We start from the raw sequence: 21,716 nt of genomic DNA, 5'->3' as shown, positions 1-21,716 counted from the left end.
GCAGTGGGCATCCATCGTATGTATCTTTCTCGTCGTCGAGTCTCCTTTCGTGTGTGCAAAACACGTTGATGATGCTATAGTTGAAGAAAAGGCCTTTTATCGTCAGCTTGCATATCCTTGCGTTAATTAGCTTCCAGCCAATCACGCGTTGCAGCATTTTTTCATCATTTATCATTTATTATTTATATTTGCTTGCTAAGGAAAGTACAACCTTTTTCATTCTAGCAATCGGAATTCGCCCATAGTTTTAAATTACCGTCAACTGGGGGGAAGATGATCATTTTTAAGACAAAACATGCAATAACAATGTGTGTTTTCATTTTAAATCGAAACAAATATTTTCAAAACATGTACTGCTATATGTTGCATTAATCAACAACTTTAGTTTTCTGAAATGCGTTCGCATTTATTAAAATAAATTAAATTATCACACATTTTTTGAGTAATCTGGTTTGGGGTGAAGTTGATCAAGACAGCTCTACTAAAATCATTATGACGTAGTAGTCAAAATACACTAGGTTATTTGTATGAATGTTGAATTTACTACGTAAAGAAGTCTACGAAGTCAATATTTGAAACGAAAATAGCGTCATTTATGACTATCTCTCTCTTTCTTCCACAAAATACATTTTCATAATTATAATCGAAAAACTCGGATTTCTACCTAGCGGTAACATTACTTGAACGGAGAATATTGTTGACTACAGTTTCATAAAAAAAATTGGCACTTTTGACTGAGACATCAAATGATCATCTTCACCTCAATGATCATCTTCCCCCCAGTTGACGGTACTAATTTCAATTTACAAAATATTTTATTTTATTAACAAAATCCTTCTATTAAAATGATGTGAAAATTTGTACAAGATGTCAGAAAGAAGTTGATTCCAAGTAACAATACCTTGAACGAGAAATGACGCTTTGGTTGCTGTTACTTAAATGTGGCCATATTTAGTTGCATACAGGCTGCATACCCCATGTGTGCTGTTCGGGAACGGAATAACTTTCTTATGATTAAGCAAACATGATGTCTTTGCACTAACTATTTCGAAAAATGTTATACATTTTTCCCAGCACTATGAAGCCAATACCCAGCTCGTTGGTGGTCCCACAGCTTTGGTAGAAGGTAGCCGTTTGATTCCCGCTTTTCCACACATGTCTGCCTGTCCAGCATATTTCCTGCAGCACTACGACGCGAAGTCAAAGTTGCGGGAATGTAATTCATCTTAGATTATCCAGTCGCAATCTGCAAAATGCTTGTTCGGCCTGCGCAAACCTCCAGTCTCGTCGGAGGACCGTGTCAGGTCTGTCGTAAGACCAGGACTTGGGATTGTGCGCTTTGGGACATAGTCCCTGCTGCCCACGAATTGTATGAATATATGTTGCAAATATTACTAACAAAAGTTTGTTCAAAAAGGTCCTGAAATCTTTCTGAAGTTGCTGGTTGTTAATTTATTTTAGGTAGGTTCAAAATTAGTAAAATGAGCAACCTATTTTTGTTGTAAAGATTTGCTGAGGAAAGGAAGATGTTAGCACAGAGAACGGACATAGAGGCTGAAACAAAATGTTGTTGAAAACGTTTTTATTATTCTTCCTAGTTCATTATACAAATAGAAATAATTTCAAATTGTCAGTGTTTTTTGGTGTCAATAATAAAAACATGTAGGGAAACTGTTCCGTTTTCTATCTCACTGAACATATGCTCATCTCATCGTGAAACAAAGAAATATAAAACTAATTTCATCGCTTCTTTTTGCTAATATGCGGGCTCACATCACAAAAATAATAAACAAATAAAATTCCTTTGCGTTGCTCTGTTTTTCATGGAATAAATATCGGAGCTATGAGAAGAACTCCAGAAGCAGTAGCCCTATTACACCCGATTCTTTTTTTTACACGGGGGATGCGTTCCGTGTAAAAAAAGTTTTATGATTTCTCGATGCAAAATGGAGCAACTTTGCAAAAATTTTGCGTGGGATTTTTTTACATGGCCGTGTAAAAACAGAATCGAGTGTACAATTTTACATTTATGTTATGTGCATTGTTTTTGTTATATAAAAGATATATGATTGCCATGTTCAATCTTGTTTAAGATCTACTACACAATTTCACGAATGGCGCAACTCGAATGAGTGCGAATATGAATCATTATTCCAACACACTACTGCATTGTATTCTTTCCTAGCATGCGAGACCGAGTGTGAAACGTTCCTTTCGGGACGCGGATTGCAATTAATTACAGAACGCCAAAACCGTGACACTCAACAGCCTGAAGACCACTTGATAACCACCTGAGAAGTGTCTAATTGCCTGTATGCACTTGCTTGTAGTTATCTTACTTGCAATACACTATCAAAGCAATTGCGTCATACGATATATTCTAGGATTGACACAGTAGTGAAGGAAACCCATAAAACGGCGCATTTGTACTGCGAAGAAGTGCACTTCGCAACAGGCACCACAAACTGCGAAAATCTATAAACCGACTTCCACATCTACCAGGGAGCAAGCAAAAGATGGATCACACAAAGTGCTACAGTCCCCGCAGAATATACTAACTAACTAACTATGTTAGAAGCACTCACACACATACGCATTCCCGAATAAAACGACCGACATGCGCTTCCACGATGCCTCTAGAATTGTTACAGAGTGAATTGCAGTGCACCAGAGCCGCGCACTGAATGGCCGACTGGGAAGCGATGTGACGAAAAAAAGAAGCGCGCAATGGCAAGTGAAGGTAACGATCGCACGTGTTTTCTGCTGCTAGATGTCGGTTTGCCACTTTGGCTATTAGAACTCTGCTGCTTGCTTGCTTGTTTGCTCGTTTGCTTGCTCTGCTGCGCTGCTTCCCATCCATAGCTCAGATGTGGGCAGCAGCAACAGCACCAGCCATAGAGCCAACCGGCGCACAATGGTACACTTTGTTTTAAAATATGCCCATAATCAACTGTCGATCTACTTGAGCGGAAATATTGCTATTTCACGACAATAATTGACTGGTATCTAATTGGGGATTAGTGATATCGAGTTAGAATGTTCCAATTTTGGCCAGTTTTGATCGAACAATCACGCATTTGTGCAACAACACGTCCACTGAAGGAAACTGAGCGAGCATGCATCAAACACTAGCTGCATGTTACTATAATCGTTCGCCATTTTTCCACGACTCCACACGATGATGCACCGCAAACCGACGAAGTAATTGTTGTTTTGTGCACTTTTCTTAGTAGAACTACAACTTCCACGTGATGTAACAGAAAATGAGGGGTAATAAAAAAAATCTGAAGTATCATCATCAATCAGCAGCACAGCGCCCGATGATCGGTTCCGTGAGTTCTCTGCGGTGCCCGTGGACGGGAAAAATGTTATCGCCTTCACTATTGTAATCTCTGCTCTGGGCAAGTTCTAGGTCGCACTACCGATTCCAACTGATGTAGATGGTGGTGCGAAGGCTAGCTAGGAAACTCATTTTTTTTTTCATTTAAGGAAAAATTAGATATAAAGAATCCGTTTTGGAGGAGCTTGAATAGCCTTTTCGATGAGGATTGGAGGTTTCGCATCATAGTGCGAATCAGATCATATAGGACAGCAGTTGGAGGGAACAGAGGGTACAAGAAAGGAACATTAGTAATAGCGGATCAGACCGCATCGTGCTTTCGTGCTGTGCGGTTCTTTCTCTCTTTGCGGAAGGAAGTTTTTAATACTACCCGAAGCTATTTTAATTTCAACGGTGCTTCTTAGCGCTATTTGTACCCACTGATCCCGTTACGATCTTTGCAAGGACCCGTGCCTTCGTTTTACGTTGGACCCGTTTGCGGAAGTAAAATTACGACAAGCGGTGGTAATCCTGCAGGGACACCGTTCTGGGATAAAACCTCTTAGAAGGTCACGTCTCCACGCTCAGCAATGAGTATTAACAAAACAAGAGGAAGGGGAGTCTCTGAATTCTCCACTTCCTTCAAAGAAACAAGGTTTCAAGACCGTCCTGCCAAAGCGCGGAAAAAATAGAAGGGAGCTGGAGAATGCAGATATTCCTTCTAGCTCTAATAGCGGAAATAAATCTTCTCCTATCGAACTGAGCAATCAGCTCGATTTGATTAATGATGAATTGAGCAAATCGGATCTACCTCTAGCCCAGGTGATTCGATTCATGCGAAAAAGCAAAGGATTCCGCCAATTGTGGTATCTGTTGCCGAGTTTTCTGGCTTCCGGAATGAGATTTTGAGTAACCTTCAGGGGATCAAGGTTTCATTTCAGATTGCTAGGAAGGGTGACTGCCGCGTTTTGCCGGGATCCTTTGACGATCGCAAACGTCTTCTTCAGTATTTAACTGAGAAGCGCCATAAATTCTTCACATACGACGACAAAACTGAGCGATTGTTCAAAGTCGTCTTGAAAGGTCTCCCAGTGATGACAAATCACTGGATGAGATTAAAATTGAAATTTCTCAATTACTTGGATTTTCACCAGTCCAAGTAATTAAGATGAAAAGAAATCCCATTCTGGTACTTCCCAGAGGGCATTTCTCAAGAATTTTATTTAGTTCATTTTAACAAAAGTGAACTAAATAATATGAAAAGTTTGGAAAAGGCCTGTATTATGTCCCATGTCCGTGTTACATGGGAACATTTCCGCAGGCCTGGGGAAATTTCAAAACCCTACCCAGTGCCGTAAGTGCCAAAAATGGGGTCATGGAACCAAACATTGTCACATGGATGCTAAATGCATGATTTGTGGTGGAACCTCTCACGCCAAGGACTCATGTCCTGTGAGAGAAGATTCCAATAAATTTAAGTGCGCAAACTGTGGGGCAATCATAAATCCAATTTCTGGGAATGCCCTTCACGCAAAAAGTTTTGAATTCCCGTGCAAAATTGATGACGGAAATTCCAATCGGATCCCAGATTCGACGGGTAGAAATTTTTCAAACGCTCAAATTTCGAAACCGGTTACCGGTCGAGCAATTCATACCCACCACAATTCACAAACAAATTTTGCCGCTCGTCAACGGGTAGCAAGCACTTCAGTAAATTCCAATTTTTCCAATGTACCTACGTATGCAAACATCGCTGCTGGTAGACAATATTTCTCTTCTCAAAATGAGCTTTATACCCATGTCCCAACGGAAAACAACGTTCATGTTGCCTATTCAGGTAGCATGACGGCTTCCGATTTTGATTTTTAACTGAACAATTGCATCACATGATTGATGCAATGTTCAAAGCAAATACCATTCCTGAAGCTGTTCAGGTTGGTATAAAGTACACACAAAAATTGTTATCGGACTCCGTTTCAATGGATCTAAATAATTGTGTGAAAGTTCTAAATTGGAATGCCCGCTCTCTAAAGGGTAAGGAAGATGAATTATTCAACTTCCTTTCAGTTCATAATGTGCATATTGCCATTATAACTGAAACATATTTAAAACCAGGACTCTCCATTAAAAGAGATCCAAACTATTTTATCTACAGAAATGATCGTCTTGACAGCGCCTGTGGTGGGGTCGCCATTGTCATTAATAGACGTATCAAACATAAATTATTTTCTTCGTTTGAAACCAAAGTTTTTGAAACCTTGGGAGTTTCTGTTGAAACAAATTTTGGACAATTTTCCTTCATTGCAGCCTACTTGCCTTTTCAATGCAATGGGCAGCAAAAGAATTTGTTGAAAGCTGATCTTCAATTTCTGACTCGCAACAAATCAAAATTCTTCGTAATTGGTGACTTCAATGCCAAACACCGTTCATGGAATAATGCTCAAAGCAATTCCAATGGTAAAATTTTATTTGAAGATTGTTCTGCGGGATATTATACTATTCAATATCCCAATGGACCAACTTGTTTTTCTTCCAGTCGAAATCCTTCTACAATTGATTTAGTTTTAACGGATTCAAGTCAGCTGTGTGGCCAATTGGTAACTCATGCTGACTTTGACTCTGATCACCTTCCTGTGACATTTGAAATCTCACAAGAAGCCATTTATAATCCAATCAGCTCTACTTTTAATTATCATAGAGCTGATTGGGATTCTCTCAAAACGTATATCGATAGGAATTTTGATGTTGATATTCCTCTCGATACCAAAAGTGATATTGATAATGCTCTCGTATCTTTGACAAATTTAATTGTCGAAGCCAGAGGCATTGCAATTCCGAAATGTGAAGTTAAATTCAACTCCATTATTATTGACGACGATCTTCAGCTACTGATCCGTCTTAAAAATGTGAGAAGAAGGCAATACCAAAGAACTCGCGATCCCGCGTTGAAAGTTATTTGGCGAGATTTGCAAAATGAAATTAAAAACGTTTCGCTATTCTGAGAAATACCAACTTTGAGAATAATGTCTCGAAGTTGGATCCCAGTTCGAAACCCTTTTGAAATTAACAAAATTCTTAAAAACCTCAAAAGCCAATTCCAGCGCTTAAAGAGGGAAATAAAATTTTATTAACAAATGGCGAAAAGGCTCAAAAACTTGCTCAGCAGTTCGAGAGTGCCCATAATTTTAGTCTAGGTCTCACTAGTCCAATTGAGGATCAGGTTACACGGAGCTTCGAAGACATTCTCAATCAAGAGAATGTTTTGACCCTTCGTTGGGAACTAATTTGGATGAAGTGAGATCTATTACTAGAAAATTTAAAAATATGAAAGCCCTGGGTGATGATGGTATTTTCTACATACTTATCAAAAACTTCCTGAGAGCTCTTTTATCCTTTTTGGTTAATTTATTTAACAAATGTTTTCAATTGGCATACCTCCCAGATAAATGGAAAAACGCCAAAGTTGTTCCTATTTTGAAGCCGGACAAAATTCAGCTGAGGCTTCTAGTTATCGCCCAATCAGTTTGCTTTCTTCAATAAGCAAACTGTTTGAAAAGATTATTTTAAATAGAATGATGGTTCATATTAATGACAATTCTATTTTTGCTGATGAGCAATTTGGTTTTCGCCATGGGCATTCAACCACTCATCAGTTATTAAGAGTTACGAACTTAATTCGGCTCAACAAATCTGAAGGATATTCGACTGGAGTTGCTCTTCTTGATATAGAGAAAGCATTTGACAGTGTTTGGCATGAAGGTTTGATTGTAAAATTGATGAATTTTAATTTTCCTCTGTACATCATTAAACTGATCCAAAATTATTTATCAGATCGCTCACTGCAGGTAAACTATCAGAATACTAAATCTGATAGATTACCTGTAAGGGCTGGTGTCCCCCAAGGCAGCATACTGGGGCCCATATTGTATAACATTTTTACTTCTGACTTACCTGATTTACCACCAGGGTGTCAAAAATTTTTGTTTGCAGATGACACGGGCCTTTCAGCCAAAGGGCGAAGCCTTCGTGTCATTTGTAGTAGATTGCAAAAAAGTTTGGATATTTTCTCCACTTACTTGCAAAAATGGAAAATTTCCCCGAATGCTTCCAAAACTTATAATTTTAATAAACTTATAATTTTCCCACATAAGCCGAGAGCTTCTTATTTGAAACCTTCTAGCAGACATATTGTCACTATGAATGGGGTTCCAATTAATTGGTCTAGCGAAGCTAAATATTTAGGACTTCTGCTAGATCAAAAATTAACTTTTAAAAATCACATTGAAGGCCTTCTAGCCAAATGTAACAAATATATTAAGTGTCTATATCCACTTATAAACAGAAAATCAAAACTTTGTCTTAAGAACAAACTTTTGATTTACAAACAAATTTTTAGACCTGCCATGTTGTATGCTGTGCCAATATGGACTAGTTGCTGCAATACCAGAAACAAGGCACTTCAGAGGATTCAAAATAAAATTCTGAAAATAATTCTGAAGTTGCCTCCGTGGTATAGTACCAATGAACTTCATAGAATTTCTAATATTGAGACATTGCAACAAATGTCCAACAAAATAATTTCCAATTTTAGACAAAAATCGTTGCAATCTTCTATTGCAACGATTAGCTCCTTGTACCCTTAGTATAAATTAGGTTAAGTTTAGTTTAAGTAGAAAACATTGTAATTCCTACATGGTTCAATTCAACCAGAGGAAAAAATTCTAACTGCTAGAGGCAATTGAAATGTATTAATAATAACTAAAAGCGTAACATAGCAAATAAGGATGATAGTGTTAAGAAAACACGGAACACCTAGTCTAAGAGATGAATGCATGTATTAGATAATTAGCAAATAAAATTAGTTAAAAAAAAAAAAAGTAATAGCGGAAGGTGATACTGCTGCCAATATTTGTTCAAAGTGTTTCACGCTCGCCGTTTTATTAGTTTATGCCGTGTTACTACAAATTCGGATATCACAATTTTGTTATTACACAACGTTTGCCTAAATTTATTTATTTTTGTTGAGGAGCGCCATTTTGCGTTGGTTAAAACAAATGCAACTTCATGGTAAACTTTCGAAAACAAAAATTGAGACTCACTGTCATAAGACGAGTTTAGTACAATTCCATTTAATTCCACCAGCTCGTATTACTTTTACATATACATATTTCTACCTCAACTGTAAGGTCGTCTTCAGTTTTTCGTACTTGACTCAACTTACGCGTCGAGTAGTCGAGTTCAGTAAGAGACACTGAAGACGACCTTACAGTTGAGGTAGAAATACGTATATGTAAAAGTAATACGAGGTGGTGAAATTAATTGAAATTGTACTATACTTCTCTTATGACAGAGAAAACATTCCACTGAAAAAGAGCTAAATAATTTTATTAAAAATTGAGAGTCAAAGCCACAAATTCTCCATTTTACATCACTGTCAGATTTGAGACAAACGTCGTGTGCATAACAAAATCACTATTTTGTGTCAAATACCAAACAGGAAGTGGAAATCTCTACCATCTTTCTTGTTTCTTTTGAAATCCCTGTTCAGATTGCAAACACTATCAGAAATCATGGTGAGAGTAATCCGCGATTACAATCTGAGAAAAAATACCAACTGCATGAGAATAACAACCGCTCCTGGACACGCCAATCTTTAAAGATTGCGATATAGAGGGGAAGTGTTAATGCACTACTTACATTCTTACTTGATACTTGATGGGATACAGCTCTTCGATGAACCTACGCCAAATGGAGCATCACCGGAAGAATCAGAGTAGTATACAGCGCGAATTTTCGTTTGCAGACTACGGGACTTAAGCTGGTTACGAAGTCCGTAATAAGCCCTATTTGCAGCTGAAATACGCCTTTTCATCTCGCGGGTAACATCATTATCGCACGTCACCACTTCAAATTTTTCACCATCCATTTCACTACCACCACCACTAATGAACCCACGTTGATTGCCAGCGACCACTACTTACATACTTAAGCTCAAAAAGCAATTATTGCTTCCGAAGCTGTACATTTTTTTTTCTAAATATTAAACAGAGCAATAAATTTTAAGCAATTTTACATAATAAAGATTTGTTCTGAGTCTGAGAACCGAAATTTGACAGTTTGAGTATAATATGACTCTGACCCTCAAAATGGGGCCTATATGGGGCCCTCCTTAGCCGTGCGGTAAGACGCGCGGCTATAATGCAAGACCATGCTGAGGGTGGCTGGGTTCGATTCCCGGTGCCGGTCTAGGCAATTTTCGGATTGGAAATTGTCTCGACTTCCCTGGGCATAAAAGTATCATCGTGCTAGCCTCATGATATACAAATGCAAAAATGGTAACCTGGCTTAGAAACCTCGCAGTTAATAACTGTGGAAGTGCTTAATGAACACTAAGCTGCGAGGCGGCTTTGTCCCAGTGTGGGGATGTAATGCCAATAAGAAGAAGAAGAAGAAGATGACTCTGATCCATCTGTATTGAATTGTCTAGTTCGAAATTCCGGTTCAGTTGCGGAAAGCAGTTCATGTATATTTTTAAAAGTGTATATGAGAGAGCTTTCGACCGAAGCATAGTTGACTTTTGGCCTAAAGGCCAGTATTGTCCTACAAAGTAGGGAGGATACGAAGTTTTGTTCAATGGTCGTTTGACAAAAAGGCCATTTCGCCGTAAATGTCATTTGGCCAAACGGGTGGACATTTTTGACCATATTATCTGTTCAGTAATTGACATTTGGCCGTATGACCCGTTGAGCTAAACAACATTTTCAGCCAAATGGCTCATTCTGTCAAACGACCAACGTATCTTGATATGATATGATGATATTTCGGTGCAAATTTTTGATATTGTTGCCTGTTATTTTATCTCTTATATCAATCAAGTCCATATCATGTTTTGTTATTCTGTTCATAGCTTCTGCCCGGGTACTATTCTTGTAGTCAAAATAAACAAATATACGTTAAGAAAATTATTTTGAGCTTTTTAGTGGAATGTCTTCACTTGTCATAAGACGAGTTTGTACAATCCCATTTAATTTCACCACTTAATTGTACCTTGACAGATACGTATTTCGACCTCAACAGTAGACACTGAAGACGACCTTACTGTTGAGGTCGAAATACGTATCTGTCAAGGTACAATTAAGTGGTGGAATTAAATGGGATTGTACAAACTCGTCTTATGACAAGCAAATATACGTGATTATATGCATTTTTGTCTAAAAAAAATTATTTTCAAACTTTTCTGGAGTCCTGGAGGTTTTATGTGTCATATTTTAATATTTAAAGGAGTGATTCTAAGTCAGATCAGCGGTACATTTTTCCCTCCGGGAATAACTTTGAAGAAAATGCAAAATAGCGGATGTACAAAAAACCTGATTAATCAACATACCGGTGTTAGTGCCTTTCTCTTGGGATATAAAAGATAAATTGCATATAAGAAAAATAAGACTGTTAGGTGGATGGGCTAATGTGTTCTTCTTTTTATTCTTTAATGGCTCTACATTGCAACTGGAACTTGGCCTGCTTTTCAACTTTCAAGTATTCTATTAGCATTTTAATCCGAGCAAACGCCTACTTTTAAAAAAGAGATTGCATCCACCATTTCCTTAATCCGAGCAAGCGCTCCATACTCGGCTAATGCATGCTTTCTTCGAAAGGATTGTGTATTTTATTATGTTATATTCACTATTCCAGTTTTTTACAGCACCACTGAGACTTGTAATTTATTTTATGAACAAACAAAAATTATGCCATATGTCCGTTATGCCAAATGACCCTCACTTTTGTCGCTGTAGTCAATTATGCCAAATGTCAGTTATACCAAATGACCGTTATGCCAAATGGTTTTTATGCCAAATGGCGTTATGCCAAATGACTTTATACCCGTCCCGGATTATGTGGAACAGTCTACTTGCCTCGCTTTTCCTGGTGCCCCGGAAAACGTTCCGACCGAAAACGACCTTATGCCAAATGGCGTTATGCCAAATGACATGGGCGTAGCCAATGGGGGGCAGGAGGCCCCCCCCCCTAAATTGTGGAAATATTGAACGGGTACTTTTTTTTTTTTTTTTTTTTGTTTATTATAGACTCTTTAAAATTTTATTCGAGTCTGTCAAGAGTTTACAGAGTTTATTGACACTGCCTAAATTACTACGTTGTATGGCATCGATCGTTTTCTCCTTGAGAGTTATTGCAGCGATTTCATCTTCATCAAGGTGTTTCCATCTTCTTCTTCAAGGTTTCACTTTGGGGTCAAATCGCGTCGATCAGCGATATTTCTTTAAAGAACTCCAGTACTCTTTTTGCTTGACTGTTGTCGTCGGCTAATGCTTCCCTCATGTTTGGTTGGAGTCCGATTTTCTTTCTTGCGTCGTCGTATCCAGGGCACTGAACGATAATGTGTTTAATGGTGAGTGGGTGGTTACATTTTACGCACTTTGGTGGGTCTTCCTTTTCCAGTAAGTATGCATGTGTTAGCCGGCTGTGGCCTATTCGTAGTCTGCTGAGTATGACATCTTCTTTGCGATTTCCTGTTAGCGCCTCTTTGAATGGTTTGGTAGTGTTTATCTCTCTAAGTTTGTTGTGGGGTGTTGAATTCCATTCGGATTCCCATTTTAGTCATACTATTTTTAATGATGGTTTTTATTTCGCGGTGATCAACTGTTTTCCGCGTAATTGTGCTCATCTCTAGCGCACTCTTTGCTTCTTTGTCCGCTTTCTCATTTCCTGGGATGCCTATGTGACTAGGGACCCACATGAATGTTACCGATGTACCTTTCTTCCCTATGTTGGTGTACAGATGAACTATCTCGTCTTTCAAGCTGGTTCTGATTTTCTTCTTTTCTAGTGATGTGACAACACTTAAAGAGTCGGTGCAAATAATATATGCGCCTACTCTTTCCTGGTTTGAAATCCAGTTTAGGGCCTCTATTATTGCAAGGCTCTCCACACTATAAATACTGAGTAGACTATGGGTTCGCTTGCGTATGATTCCTTCGTCGGTTACTATGCTGTATCCCGTTTTAGAGTCGTTTTTTGATCCGTCCGTGTATATCAGCTTGCAGAACTTATATTTGGTGTGGATTCTTTCAGCAAACAGTTTTTAAGTTCATTTGGGTTTTTCCCGTTTCTACTAGCGGACATCATTGTTTTGTCTATTAGAATGTCTTTTCTTATCCATGGCGGAGTTTTTGGTATATTTAGGGATTTGCTTGGTGGTAGAGGAATTCCAATATTTTCGATAATATTCTTGCTTCTTGTTCTGATATTGTTTGGCTCTGATGCTGGGCCTTGGGCCCACAATTCTCCTGAGCTGTTGTTATTCTCTTCGTCTGTTGCACTATTTGTTAAAGCCTGTTCATTGTTTGTTTGCTTTGTTGCGAAGATAGCGAGTCTTTGACTGAAGAAACTTCTAAGACTTGGTATACCCGATTCGGCTTGTAGGCTTTCTATTGGGCTGGTTTGAAAAGCTCCTGTTATTATTCGCAGTCCTTGGTTATGTATGCTCTCTAGCTGCTTCATTGTAGATTCACAGGTTGAGGAGATGATTGGCGCGCCGTACAGCATTTTCTCTAGTACAGCTGATTTGTATATTTTTGATAAAGTTTGCCGGTCTGCACCCCATTGTTTGGTGGTTGTGCAACGTAAAAACTGTATTCTTTGCTGGCATGCTGCCTTTATTTCTTCGATGTGTATTTTGAATGTTAGATGTTGGTCTAGTGTTACTCCAAGACATTTATGACTGAGCTTGTACGGTATTATGTCGTTGTTAATTTTAAGGTTTACTTTGGCTTGTTTTTTGATCTCGCTTTTTGAATACTACGGTTGCACATTTTTCGGCTGAGATCTTGAATCCAGTGTGGGTTTCCCAAGCTTCAATTTTTTCAAAGCAAGTTGCAGGTTTTTAGCTATTTTCTTCTGGTTACTGTCGCTGGAGATCAAAGCTACGTCATCTGCATAAAGTAAGACTTGGACGTTTGGTGGTAGGTCTGAGCATATGGTGTCTATAGCTATCAAGAACAGGGTCACGCTTATAACTGATCCTTGACACAAACCATTTTCCATTAGCGTGTCGCGGGAGTATGTGCCGTTTACCTTAACTTTGAAGCTCCTTTTCATCAGCATTTGTTGAAGATATTTGATGAGGTTTCCTCCTATTTTCCATTCGCTTATTCTATTCAGAACTAATCTGCGCCAGGTTGTGTCGTAGGCTTTTTAATATCCAGAAAAACTGATTGTGTTAGCCGCTTTTTATGCATTGCTTCTCTCACGATGTTGTCAAAATGGCCCAGATAATCGGTAGTAGATCTACCTTTCCTAAAGGCATACTGGTGTTGATTGATTAGATTTTTTCTTCTAAGATGAACATTAGCCTGTTGTTGATCATTCTTTCCATGATCTTTCCAAGACAACTGTTTAGGTAAATAGGTCTATAGTTTCCAGGGTTGTTTCTTTCCCTTTTCCTTTGTAAATAGGTACTACGAATGATTTGGTCCAACTAACTGGATACATGGATTCATTCCACAACCAGTTGTATGTTTTCAGCAAGAGGTTCTTATATTCTACTGGCAAATGAGTGATCATGGCATAGTGTATGTTGTCTGGACCAGGAGATGACCCTTTTAATCCTTCCATTGCCTCTGCTAGTTCGTTTTTGGAGAATGGTGCGTTGTACTCTGCTGTATCCTCATTTCTTATTTCGAGAGGTGTTTGCTCGATCCTGTTCTTCAATGGTATAAAGTTTTGATTGTACTCTTTATCGCTTGATATTTTTCCAAAGTGGTCGGCTAGGCTGTTTGCTATTTCAATGTTTGTGTTCATGCGTTGGCCGTTAAAGTTGATTTCTCTGATAGCTGATGATTGGTATTTTCCTGAATTTTCCTAAAATTGCTCCACATCTCTTTGGCCGGAGTATGAACGTTGAATTTGCTGACGAATTCTTTCCAAGAGCTAGTTTTTGCTTCTGTGATGATTTTTTGTGCTCTGTCATTGGCGTCTTGATATTCGTATATAAGTTGCGGGCTTGGAGGTTTGTTCTTGTTATTTTTAAGTTTACGTAGAGCTTTTCTTCTAGTTTTTACAGCTGTGGCTACTTCTTTGCTCCACCATGGCACACGTTTTCCAGCAGTTGTTGGTTTAGTTTTTGAAATTGATTGTTCTGCTGCTATTATTATTTGTTTAGTTATTTCTTCTACTTGATCGATGACATCATTTTTCGTCTCAATGTTAATGTTATTTTGGAATTTTTCCCAATCCGCATCTTCTATTTTCCATCTTGGAATACGATCACTTGCTGGCGATTTTGACGGTGTCGACATAATTAGTGGAATATGATCACTTCCGTGTGAATCCTCACAGACGGTAAGTTCCAGTATTCCCGCTAGTTGATTAGAGCAGAGGCAAATGTCGATGCAAGATCCGATTCCTGTGCCGCTGTTTATGTAGGTTTTCTCACCGTTGTTCAGAACTATCAGGTTCTTCTCGTTTATTATTGATTCTATTGTTGTACCTCTAGTGCTGATATTTTCCGATCCCCATAAGGGATGATGGGCATTTATGTCACCTACCAGGATGAAAGGTTCAGGAATTTGTTCTATTAAAGCCATAATATCCTCTTTTGTGATCTGTTCCCCCGGAGGGAGGTATACGTTCAGTAAGTTTGCGTTAAGTGGTGCTCCGATGTTAACTGCAATTGCTTCTAGATCTGTATCAATATCTATGATTTGACTATCGATGTCGTTTTTTACTGCGATTATTACACCGCCTGCTGCTCTTGCTCCGTTTGTTCTTGGACGATGGTATGTTGAATATCCTCTGATTTCTGATTGGTTGTCATTTTGGCACATAGTTTCTTGAAGGCAAATAGCTATTGTATTGTAAGTGCTTGCAAGGATGTTGAGGTCAGGCCTTCTTCCTCTTAAGCCTCTTACATTCCATGAAATTATATGGTGTTCACTGCTGATTGTACTTGAGTGGTCTTGTGTTGTTTGTGCTATTTTGTAATGCTTTTTGGTTTTGCTATTATTTTCTAGGATTTCATTTTCTCGTTTCCGTCATCTGAGTTATTTTCTGGGTCTGTGGAAATATATCCTACTTCTTCGGTAACTGCTTTCATTTTGTTTCCTTTTTTCCTTGGAGGTGAACTTGGCTGCTTCTCTTGACTTCTTGTGTGCTTAGTTGGGTTCTTCTGTCCGCTATGGGAGGGTGCGTACAAATTTAATGTTGCTTGTAGTTTACTGTTGTCTTTTTTCAGACTTTCAAGTTCGTTCTCGGCTGCTTTTCTTCTTGTTTTCTCCTCTTTGTAGACTGATACCAGATGTTCGAATTTGTGGTTCAGTGCTTTGTATTTTTCCTCCATGGATTCCATCCTTTTTCGTTTTCATTTGTGACTTTTTGATTTCTTCTTTGTATTCCTTCAGCTTCACTTCGAACTGATTTTTGATGTCAGCTCTGATCTTTTCTTCAAGGGTTTTCTTTTCTTCGTTCAGTTGTTTCACTTGGTCGGCGTAAGTATTCGAGCTTTGATCTTCTATCATTTTTCTGGCTTCCCAGAAAGACAAGTTTTATCCACTTTGATTTTTATTATATCCTTTTCTCTTTTTAAGACGGGGCATCCATTAAAGAACGCTCCGTGCTCGTTTCCACAATTTATACAATTTTCTCGGTTTTCACATTCTTCATGATAGTTATTTCCACATTTCCCGCACTTTTCTCACTTGAACAGTTTCTTCCAATGTGGCCAAACTTTAGGCACTTGAAGCAACGCATCGGATTTGGATACCATGGTCTTGTTTCCAGCACAGTGTATCCAATTTTAACTTCTTTGGGGGGCGGTTTTCCTTTAAGCGTAAGTACGAAAACTCCCATCGGAGTTTTAACATTGTCGCGCATTTTCATCAACTGTTTGACTTCCGTAACTCTTTGGGAGGATAGGTTTTCCAGAAGCTCGTCGTCACTCACTTCCTTCAAGTCTCGGCAGACTATCACTACTTTGCTCGAATTTAAAGTTTTGTGCTCGTACACTTTGACGGTAATTTCGTCACACAATTTTTCAATTTTAGCCAGGTTTTTTGCCTGATGTTCGCTCCTCACCGTCACTAGAATTTTTCCATCCTTCGTTTTCTTTGCGCTGGTTCCGCTTCCACAGTAACTTTGGATTGTTTTTCGCACAAGTATCGGGGACACTCCGTGGAAATTTTTATCCTCTTCCATCCTTTCCATCACCATTATCATTTCTCTGGGGTTTCCCCAGAGGTTTCCCCAGTCGGGGAAATTGGATGCACTCATCCGGCAAGTTGGTGTCGCCGGTGGCGCAGGGTTTATTCAAGTTCAGAGCCCTATGTATGTTGTTTACGCTTCGGTCGACGGCACTAGTAATTGGTGATTCGACACTTTCACGGTCTCGGTAGTTGGTTTAATTAATTGCCAGTAAGCGTCTATACTCGACCGGGGCAGAACTCGGACTGTGAACGGGTACTGAAATGAATTCCTTCAAACATGGCACTTTACGATCCAATCATATACAGAAATAGATGGTTGAAATTCAAAAAATTCCCAAAACTCATTAAGGCATCCAGGATCCATAATATATGAAAGTTCAAAACAACTCGAAACATTTCGGGCTCAAAAATTATCCTTGAAATCCTTCTAGAAGCTCCCCCGAGAACTTCTAAATTCCTCCGGAAAGTTATCCACAAATTCCTCAGAAAATCGTTCGAAAATCCTTCTCATGTAATTGTAATTCCTCCTTATCTAGAAACCCCCCACTATTTTTTTTAGGAAATTCACGATGAAATTCCTTGAAGATATCTTTTCTTCTCTCCAAGATTTACTTCTAGATATTTCTTCGGCTATTCTCTCTTCAGGAAGAATCCGGCATTTCCTTCAGGCATGCATTCGAGAGTTCAAGAATACATGTTAGGGTAAGACGGTATAATGCGCCCCACCTGGCCAAAACGCCCCTCGTTGATTTCTAGAAAACTATAACTAACTGAGGGCCAAAATCAGTTGGTACCTATAAATATTTGTAAAAACCATCGTACTATGTGAATGTGGAAGAATTTTTGTATTACATAATGAAAATAATAGCAAAGATACAAATAGTGAAAGTTTTGATGTAAATTTTAATGTTTGTTTACTCAATATTCTGGAGTGAAGCTAGCCTACTGTCTGCATAACTTGCACTGATATACTCAGTTGGGCAACAAAATAACTTTTATCAGTGGTTAATATGTTATAAAATTGCTTCCATCTTCAAAAACGTAACGATTTTCGAAAATATGTTTTACTGGCCAAAAACGCCCCAGTGTAGGCAGGACGATATGCCTTACCAACTGGACACAAGCGCGGCGAGCTTTGCAGCAGTTGCTTCAAATTGTATGGACATTATTGAAATGTAATTAAACCTGATTAAATGGACTTATGTTGGTTTTTAATGTCGGGCACATAAGGATATGTAACCTTTTATTATGGGATTGATGAAATACTAATGAAGGGCTATGGAACGTCTCTGGCTAAGGTGGGGCGTATTGCCCAGGCACCTTTTGAAATCCATTTTTTCACGACTTTTCAAAAAAGCATTATTACGTGTTATCTGTAATATTTTTATATGACTACTCACGGGCAATGCATTTGCGACTTCTTGCACTACCAAATAAGACAAAGTTTGCATAAATTGCGATAAAAAGTAAAAAGTTATCAATGTTTTGCCTTAGGGGGGTGGGTATATTATACCGTCTTACCCTACATTTCGCACCTCATTGCATAATACTCACCCCTAGTTATAAATCAACAAATTTAGATGTGTAAGGAATAACAACAAAACCTCTTATTTAGCGAGTGAGGAGGTTCTGTTGGCAAGAAGGCAATCGGCTTCAGACAATTCACCGAAATTGTGAGTTATACAATATATGTAAATAACTATCAATAAATATACTATTTCAGCTTTTTAGCTAATGAATTACAAATATGTATTTTATTTGCTGTAAGCATCGGTTCGAAGCCACCAGCCAATAGCTCCCGCAACAATACATACGGAATTTCTTCCCAAAATTCTACCAGAAGTTTCTTCAAAAAATTATGACGGAAATCCTCCGATTTAGCTCCATAATTTCACTTGGAAATCTATAAGAAATTCCTTCGGAAATTCTTCTAGGAACTTCTCCGGGCATTCCTCTCGGAACTCTTCCTTTAATTCCTACGGGATTACTTCCAGGAAAATTTCCGGGAATACCTCCAAACATTCAATAGCGAAATCATCTAGCATTCCAATCTGGAATTCTTTTGGCAATTACTTCAGAATATCCTTCAAGAAATCCTCTAGAAATATATTCATGAATTTCTCCTGGAATTCGTCCAAGTATTTCCCCAGAAATTCTTACAGGTATTTTTTCGGGAGTTTCTCCAGGTACTTCTCCAGGAATTCCTCCAGGAACTTCTCCGGGAGATTTTCCGCGGAAGTGTACTAGAATTCCTTCCGGACTTCACTCGGATATCTGCCAAGAGTTCTTCCAGAAATTTATTCGGAACAATCCGCAGAGATTTTCTTCAGCAATTAATCTGGGAATACTTTCAGGATTTCATCTGGGAATTTCTGCATTAATTCCTCCTGGTATTTTTCTGGGAATTCCTTCAGATATTTTTTCGGAAATTCCTTTAGGAACTTCTCTAAGAATTATTTCAGCACTTCCATGTGGGAATTCCTCCGGAAGTGCTTGTGGGAGTTTTTCCAGGATTTTTCCAACAAAATTCTCCTGTAATACCTCCAGGAACTTTACAGGGAATTCCTGGACGATATTTGGCAAGAATTTCACGGGAAATGGGATTTTGGAAGTTCCTTCAGAAATATTTTTTCTCTTCCTCTAGGGTATTCCACCGGATGTTCCTCTGAAGTTCCACCAGTAGTTCCTTCGGGAATTCAATCAGGCTTCCTTCCAGGAATTCATTTAGCATTTCTTTAGGCATTTATCTACAAATTCCTCCAGAAGTTCCTCGGAGAATTTCTCTGGGAGTTCTTACGGGAATTCCTCTGGGAGGTTCTTTTAAGAATTCTTCCAGGAGTTTCTCCTGGAATTCTTACGGAAGTTCCTTTGGGAGTTCATCCTAGAATTCTTACGAGAGTATGATGTATGTATTTCCTACGGAAATTCTTCCTGTAGTTCTTCAATAAATTCCTCCAAAAGTTCCACCGGCAATTCCTCGGAGAATTCCTCTGATAATTTCTCCGGAAATTCCTATAGAAAATCCCCCGGGAGTTCCTCCGGAAATTACTCTGGGAGTTCCTCCGGGAGTTCCTTTTCAGAGAAACACCCGGAGAAACTGCAGGTGAAACTCCCGGAGGGATTCTCGTAGAATCTGCTGGTGGATCTCCCGGAGGAATTCCCGAAGGAACTGCCGAAGGAGCTCCCGTAAGATCTCCCGTAAGAACTCCCGGAGGAATTTCAGGAGGAACTCGTAGAAGAATTCCTAGAGGACCTCCCGGATGAGCTCCCAGAGAAACTATCGGAAGAACTTCGGGAGGAATTTCCAGCTTAATTTCTGAAGAAAGCCTAAATGATTTCCTGAAAAAAGCCTGAATAATTTCCTGGAATAGCTTCTGGTGGAACTCCCGGAGGAATTTCCGGAGAAACTTCCGGATGAATTGCTGGTGGAATTCCCGGAGGAACTCTCGAAGGAATTTTCTGGAAGAATTTCTGAAGAAACTCCCGATAGAATTTTCAAAGGAACCCCGGGAAACTACCAGAAGCATTCTCGGAAAGAAGAGAATTAATCTTATAGACAAATCTCGTCTAGCTGAAACCTTTGTTGGGAAAATTCTCGGAGGAGCTTCTGGTGGAAAATCTATATAAATTCCTGAAGAAGCCTAAATAAATTCCAATTCTGCCGAAATTCCCGGAAGAATTTTCAGAGGAACTGTCGATAGAACTACCGGAATAATTCTCGAAGGAAATCCTAGAGAAATTCTTGGTGGAAATGCCGGTGGAACTCCTGGAAGAATTCCAGGAGGAATTTTCGGAGAAACTCCTGGAGGATCTCCCAGTGGAAATCTTGAAGTTTCCACCGGAATTCTTTCAGGATTTCATTGCGAATTAATCTAGGAACTCCTCCGGAAATTCCATTGTTGATTTCATTTTTGAATTATTGCAGGGAATTCTGCAGAACTTATAAAGAAGTTCGTGAAGATTTTCTTGGAGTAAATAATGGTGGAATTTTCGGATCAATTCCCGGCAAAATTTATGGTGGAATTCTTGAAGACACTGCCGAAGAAGTTGATGGAGGCATTCCTAAAGAATCCCTGATAGAATTTCGGATAGAATGCCAGGAGCAATTGTCGAAGGAATTCCTGGAGAAAGCTTGCATATTGATTTTTCTGCCTATTTTATAATAAATATTATTTCAGAGAGGATTTGTTTAGAAATTCAGATGTATGGTTCTAGTTTTTTTAAACTTATGGAAGAATGCAGGATTTTTATAATAATTGTTATAGCCGATTTAATGTTCTTTCTAAATACTCAGTTCATTAATATTTTTCTTACTTTATTTAAAAAATCTGATGAGCAATAAATCACGCATTTTTAAATCCATTATTGTTTTAATCAATATTCTTTCGATTTGGTTTGAATTTGGTTTCATGTGTTAATATTCATGTGTTTTTATAAAACTACTATAAAACTACGATTTAGAAGACCAAAAAAGTTGGCCCCCCCCTTCTCGAAATCCTAGCTACGCCCATGCCAAATGACTTTATGCCAAATGACCCGCTTCCTACACACTTAAAATAAATCGCAGATTTCTGTGAAATTTCACCGAAATCTCAACAGCAGAACTGTTCGGTAAAAATTTTACAGATTTTTTGGTGGTTTTGACAGTTGAACAAAGGAAAATACCGCAGAAAATCGGTGAAATAATTACCGAACAAATCTGCTGTTGAGATTTCGGTGAATTGAAGCAAAATTCACCGAAATCTGTGAAATGATTTAAGTGTGTAGGCATAACCCGTCCCGGATTATGTGGAACAGTCTACTTGCCTCGCATTTCCTAGTGCCCCGGAAAACGTTCCGAATTCCGTGATGAATCTGTAAAGCCATTATTTCTGCAGCTCAGCAAAATGATGAACAAATTTCCGTAAAAAAATACGGTTATTTGCTGATTTTAGCAATAAAATGAGAGCTAGGACATGATATAATAATTCAATCGAGACTGCCTTGTTACTATTCAGTCGGTAGCTCTAAAGAGGTGATCGCCATGCCAGTGTAACTTAATTAATTTGGTACAGAATCTTCCAAATACAGGTCGGACTATCGATTTGATTTTCACTCTGGATAATCAAATACTCCGGATAATCGAATTACCATAAAAAAATTTTATCTGCGATTAAAAAATCTATATTTTAGTTTACTTGCAG

General features: G+C 38.6%; 2 protein-coding genes across 4 annotated transcripts in view; one reads left to right on the top strand and one right to left on the bottom strand.

Annotated features, from left to right (window-relative positions):
• LOC134213809 (uncharacterized) overlaps nucleotides 1-21,716 on the top strand; it is an 81,853-nt gene that overhangs the window by 9,083 nt on the left and 51,054 nt on the right. The gene's annotated exons all lie outside the window — the stretch shown is intronic.
• On the bottom strand, nucleotides 15,962-16,546 carry LOC134210481 (uncharacterized). The gene has a single exon (XM_062686527.1). The coding sequence runs from the start codon at nucleotides 16,544-16,546 to the stop codon at nucleotides 15,962-15,964; it is 585 nt and encodes a 194-aa protein (XP_062542511.1).

The sequence above is a fragment of the Armigeres subalbatus genome, chromosome 2 (genome assembly GCF_024139115.2).
Source record: "Armigeres subalbatus isolate Guangzhou_Male chromosome 2, GZ_Asu_2, whole genome shotgun sequence".
NCBI lineage: Eukaryota > Metazoa > Arthropoda > Insecta > Diptera > Culicidae > Armigeres > Armigeres subalbatus.
Note: the sequence above shows the minus strand (reverse complement) of the source record. Positions and strands in the feature narration are given on the sequence as shown.